Source organism: Meleagris gallopavo, chromosome 2 (assembly GCF_000146605.3).
Source record: "Meleagris gallopavo isolate NT-WF06-2002-E0010 breed Aviagen turkey brand Nicholas breeding stock chromosome 2, Turkey_5.1, whole genome shotgun sequence".
Taxonomy (NCBI): domain Eukaryota; kingdom Metazoa; phylum Chordata; class Aves; order Galliformes; family Phasianidae; genus Meleagris; species Meleagris gallopavo.
Genome location: NC_015012.2, coordinates 40,979,882 through 40,985,881, shown reverse-complemented (window position 1 = coordinate 40,985,881; position 6,000 = coordinate 40,979,882). Strand labels below are relative to the sequence as shown.

General features: G+C 43.8%; 1 protein-coding gene across 2 annotated transcripts in view; it reads right to left on the bottom strand.

Annotated features, from left to right (window-relative positions):
- The window catches only part of FRMD1 (FERM domain containing 1), a 29,254-nt gene that overhangs the window by 4,840 nt on the left and 18,414 nt on the right, over positions 1–6,000 (bottom strand). Inside the window, exons 6-12 of one of the 2 annotated variants that reach the window (XM_031552432.1) lie at positions 5,274–5,429; positions 3,053–3,118; positions 2,777–2,845; positions 2,416–2,590; positions 1,329–1,664; positions 1,074–1,202; positions 269–348 (exon numbers count right to left, since the gene is read on the bottom strand). In XM_031552432.1, coding sequence (XP_031408292.1) covers positions 269–348; positions 1,074–1,202; positions 1,329–1,664; positions 2,416–2,590; positions 2,777–2,845; positions 3,053–3,118; positions 5,274–5,429 — 1,011 coding nt within the window. The remainder of the gene's footprint in view (positions 1–268; positions 349–1,073; positions 1,203–1,328; positions 1,665–2,415; positions 2,591–2,776; positions 2,846–3,052; positions 3,119–5,273; positions 5,430–6,000) is intronic. The other variant, XM_031552433.1, reaches the window with a different exon arrangement.

Here is a 6,000-nt window from a genome sequence, read left to right as displayed (position 1 = left end):
TTTTCATTTCCTGTCCAGAAGCCTACAGCAGATAATGGCTGACTTGCAAGATTCTCATGCTAGTTATTCCAAACCTCTCTATACTTTTCTGGACTCAAACACTGCTCTCATCCTATTCATGACAGTAACTGCCATCCAACAGCTGTTTTTGGTTACACCATTTAAATCAGTCAAATATAGACATCAATTTCACCTGATTTACAGCTGTGTTCATTACCCTAGACTTTGATTCAAGGCCCACACACACCTTTTCGTGCCACACACCCACCTGCTGAAGGGACTCCACACTTTGACCTCTCATTTTTATTAGTGTAACTTGCACCACAGGCAGCGATTCTTGATTTATAACTGCAAAGGAAAAGGAGGAAATAAGAAGCATTACAGGTTTGATTTTTATTGACTGAAGAAAGTGGAAATTGTTCTCACAGGCCACATTTAAACAGTGCTGCCCAATAAATATAAGCATACATCACTAAGCACCCTCAGTGCTCTGTGAGTTTTGCTCACAAGAACATCTTTTTTGCCCTTAATGTTTAAAAACTCACAAGGAAATAGCTTTTCACCATGTCCCATGTTCACCAGCCTTGCTTTGCTATGAAGGCTAAATGTCTTAAAGCCAGACAGCTCCTGCATTAACCTACTGTCTATCCTTCTCCTGTAGCAGGTAAAGTTTTGTGGCTTACATTAATTCCTGTGACTAGCCCACTAATCTATTCTTGAACCCCTTGATTGTCTTGTGTTATACAATCTTTTAAAATGAATTCCTTCACTACAAAAGGTTTACATCAGTTATCTTTTTGTTATTAATGGAATAAAAATACAGTAACTTGTTAAATTTGGAAAGGGGAGATCTTGAGGAGCACAGAGGAGAGCAACGCTGCACTGCTGGCCTTCAATCTCTAGAGGAGCTGACTTCAAATACAGTTGCAGTAGGAAAGTAATTAGCGCTGGTACTTCATATGGGGGAAGACACAGCTTTCCTAGATCTATCAGATTACATTTGGCTTCTCAAACGTCTTCCAGATGCTACAGCCTAAAGAAAAGCACTGTGCAGTAGCAGAAAGCCATCTCACCTTGGCAGCTAGCAGCATCTAGAGGAAGAGATTCAACAGATTCTCCCACAGTGGCCTCCTCTAACTGTTCTCCCTCTAAAGGCTCATCTACAGGCACCTCCTCTGGCTCATCTACTGCCAGCTCAAGATCTAGGAGGAAAAGAGTAGCAGGAGAAGTGTTAACTTCTGCTCCAAGCTGCTTCACATTTTCTCCCTATTCTGCTGCAGAAAGCAGAAGCAGGCTTAGAAGTCATTCCACATCTCCAAATTCTTTACCATCATCCTGAGAGTCATCTTCAGCCCTTCCTTTGCTGCCACTGTCAATGCCAGAGCTACCGTAGCTGATGGTTGAGCTGCAGGATTTCTCTTTCCTGTGCACCCGGTCAATACCAAAGGGCTCATCCACTGACATTTCTACTGACACACGGTGCCTTGAGTCGGCCTCGATGCCTGATGTGTGAGAGCTGCCATGACTCCCCGTGGACTGGCGCGAGAGACGATTATCTCTCCTGCTGCCTCCACTGCTCCCACTGCCACGTGAGTTCTTATCACATGGGTCCAGGTCCATGTCCAGAGTGTCACTGATATAGGATTCCCGGTAGCGCTTCTTCTCTAAGGCAGACAGAAAGAAAGGTGGCAAAAATATCAGTAAGTTCTGAGATGGGCACAACCTGATGGTGAGACAACAATTACTGCAGCTACTGAACAAATAAAGGCACAAACAGCTTTGTATTTTGCTTGCTCAACATACAGTGGGATGCCCAGCCGAATTATAGTCATACTTACAATAAAACCAGCACCTCCTGAGTTAGGGCAGGCAACTAGAGGCAGTTATGATACAGAAAATACTGGCTTCCAGAATGAAGAAAATGTGAAAAAGCAGGAATTGCTTACCTAACCTAAGTGCTCAGTCTTTAAAACAGAGCACACTGGTGACTGTTTTGAGAAACAGTATCATAGAATCAAAGAATAGTCCAGGTTGGAAGGAACCTCTTAAAGACCATCTACTTCCAATTCTCTGCCATGGGCAGTGACACTTTTCATTAGATCAAGTTGCCCACAGCCACATCCAGTCTGGCCTTGAAGGCTTCCACAGAGCAAGGACTTCTTTCTTAAAACAAAGACATTCTCCCTTTGCTGTTCTCACACTTGTGCTTTCTGATCAGAGTCTAGCAAGGCAGAGACCATAAACACTTTCCACTAACGGACTTGAAACAAATCCAACATGTCTACTTCCTCACTGTCTACCCAATAAAATAGAAACACCATTAATTAGACAGGGAGCAGCCACTGTGAAGCAACAGCAGAGTCTAACATACTGTACTCTTGCCTTACCAAAGCCACCTGCTCTTTTCTCACGTACCTTCAGCCTCCTCCAGCTTTTGGATTTGCTTCAACACTGGCTGGATATTTAGAAAGAGCCGATGGCTGTTGCTGAGGAGCTGCAGCAGATGCCGTGACCTGAAGGGACAGCCTGTGTAGTAAACCAGTTTCCGTGCAGAGGGCAAACCATCAGGCTGGATCTCAAATTTTTTCCCCTGCATAAAGAGCAGAGATGTCAGTGAAGTGGGCAAGAACATGTTTTCAGCCACATGGCTGAGGTAATTACAGCTTTGTGTGTATGAGTAAGGAGACTTGATATGGCAAGTTGGGCAAGACAATGGCTTTGCCAGGTCCCAGGCTGACAGCCCACTGCCAGATGGACGCTGTTCTGTCATACTCACCAAAAATGCTAGCTTCCCGATGTGTGACCAGGGAAAGTCATAGAGGAGCTGACGAACATGGTTCACCTCCTGCAACACATCAAACTCTCAGTCACACAGGGACTGGCAGGTACTGGGTGGAGTCAGTGATGTGCAAAGAATTTGCAAACAAGCAAGAACGCGAGATATGCGGAGCCTGGCGCTCACAGGGGAGGCAGAGGAGCTGGGGTGGGGGGAGGACAGGGGAGCTGGACAGAGTTAATGCTACACCAGAAGTCTTTCATGGCAGTCTGTTACCTGATAGATGTGCATTCCTCTAAGGGTCAGGCCCAGGATAACCGTTGGGCGATCCTCCTTCTTATCCTGAAAGAACAGAAGAGTCTGGAGTCAAAGGTTAATCTACAAAGACCATGCTCTTGTTCTGGCACCTACTGCAAGAGAGGTAGCAGGACTGCTCAACAGGCAGATGCCATCAGCTCATTTGCTTTTTATTGTTTCTAAAAAACACCTTGTCTTGTTGATCCCTGAAAAATTCTGAGATCAGAAACACCTACAAATCCCCTCGTGCTGAGGCTTCCAGCTTTTCAATAGCAGCAGATACCCTAAACTGCTCTGGAGAGGGAATCCTACAGCTTAAGTGATTTGAGAGCATGCACAATTTCTGTTCTCAAAAGCAATTGATAAAAGACTCTCTTACTACCATACTCTGTGTCTACTGTACGCATGAACATTTCAGACTGGATATTAGGAAGTATTTCTTCTCAGAAAGAGTAGTTAGGTATTGGAACAGGCTGCCCAGGGGAGCAATGGAGTCACCATGCCAGGAAAGGGTTAGGAAGGAAGGTTTAAGGAAAGGGTAAATGTAGTCCTAGGGACAAGGTTTAGTGGGCAATATTGGTGGTAACTGGACAGTTGGACTACATGATCTCAGAGATCTTATCCAACCCTAATGACTCTATGATTCTCTGTGATTCTATGCACAGATCACACTCTCCAGGTGACAGAGAGCCCAAACCAGAAGTGACACCAGTCCCCTCTCTTTGTCACTACACAGATGTTCCCACCTTGGGACTTACCAGACTTCAGGCATACATTTGCCAGGAGGGAACTAATTATTGCCCAAAGTTACAGGGACTTTCTCTCTCAACCTTTTTATCTCAACAGCAGATGCTTTTAGGTGTTTAAGTCTGAGCTGGAAAACTGCCTTGTTTTTCCACATGCCGTACTTTCATACAGATGCTTTCTTGGTAATTAGGCGATTTCTTTGCTTCTTTGCTTAAGGACCAAAACAAAAAAAAATTATCCAGAAGCAGTTAACTCAGTCTCTCTCCTGGCATGGCAGATTTAAATAGGAACACCTATTTTTCTTACTTGGAGGAAGGGGAGGAATAAAACTATTGGGCAAAAATTTCTGGTGTCACAGAGCTCAAACTATACCAAGACTTCCTTGCCTGGCTTGTCAAGATAAAAACCTCACACCAACACATTTACCTCACCCTCTACCCCTCTGCTACTACGCATGCCCAGCAAAATCAGAAATCCAGTTTAAAGTCAGTAAGAAATCTTTCTGCCTCCTAAAGACAAAGAGCTTTAATAAATCACTGTTGGTCTAGAGTTGGGATATGGGGCTCAGCACTGCCTTTCTTTCAGAGTCTCCAACTCCATAGCAGCCACAAGGAGAGGGTAAGACAGAAGTGACTGCTTCTGAAATCCCAGGGTAGCTGGTACACCAACACCTTCACCCAGCACCCTTGTGTGTTCAGTCAGGAGCATCATGGCCTCTGGATTAGAGATCAAACTGGAATTTACCTCCTGCAGAAAATAAGAAGCTCTTTGTGTTTCTGCATTTTCCAGACAGAATTCTGAGTACAAACAGCTAAGAAGTTTAATTATGAGTAACTCCATTTGAAAAAAGAAGTCCCTGCAATTCCTAATTGCATGACCAGGTCTCACTCACTGAGGAGGAATACAAAATTCAGTCCTATTTCTAGACCTACAGTCTTAGCGTATCAAAATGAAGCAAATCCTGTTCAAGCAGGCTTGGGTAGAAACACAAAAACTTAGGAACAAGCAACAGTAAAGAAATCCAAGAGTTACAGAGAACTGAAAAAATATCAGACACTCCAACAGAGTTGGAGTAAGGTAAGAAAGCTGGGATGATTCAGTGTCACCTCCAGTTATTACATGGCATTTGCATGAAAGCTGACTGTTATAATTTCAATGGACTGCAACAAAACAAATTTCTCAGTGACTTCTTGGGCACTGACTTTGTCCACTGACAGGAAGAGACTAAGCAAAAATTAAGCTTCGCTGTTCCTGTGGCCAGTTTCTCGGATGAGGAACAAAATAAGGTTCTAAATACATTGTTTGTTTGTGGGAATGGCCTCGGAGCCTGGAAATTTGTTTGGCCTTCCCAAATCAGAGGCAGCAGTCCCTCAATTAGACAGAAAGTAAAAAAATGAAACAGTGCACCCAATTAAAGAGGGGAGAGATATTTGAAATAAGCTCTTTGTTTAACCTTTTGCAGCCTGTAGAAGTGGACAGGCACATCTTCCAACAAGCAGGACTCCTTAATGAACTTCAGCACAGCTTCCTTTGCACTCAAGCCTTGCTGTTCTCGATGCATCTCTGGGGCATGTTTCAAGATGTAATCACTCCCCCTTTTCGCAATTATCTGAAGGAAAACAAACAAGTCAGCAATTCTTCAGTGAAGCCCACGAGAAGCAGCTGTGATCAACAGGAAAGCCAAGACTGGAGGAGGAGAAGGTTCATACATTGTCTCAAGAAGTTTGTTCATGTTTACCTCATCCTCCTGGAGGATAAGCATTTAAAGCAGCCCAGATGATACTGATGTCTCCAAACAGGTCCGAGATGGCAAAATCATAAAAGACTGAGACTACAGAGCTTGTGTCAGCCCTTTTCATTCTTAAGTGTTGGAATCAGTTTTCCTAACTGCTTTCCCTAAATGCTTATGGGCAGATAACAAATACAGCTCTGCATGCCAACATAATCAGTAGTAACATCTCCAAACACTGCAGAAATGCTTTATGGTCAGGGTGGGGTGGGGTATGCTTTTTTTGGTTGTTGTTAATCCATTATTTTTTTTTAAGGACCAGAAACTACACATTAGGCTTATTTAGCATTTCCATCCTCAAAGGGGAGGATAACACTATCTCAAGCTATTTTGTGTCACGAGTGGTCTTCAGGCACACAGCTTTGCTAAGCAGTAGAGAAATGTGCACTGG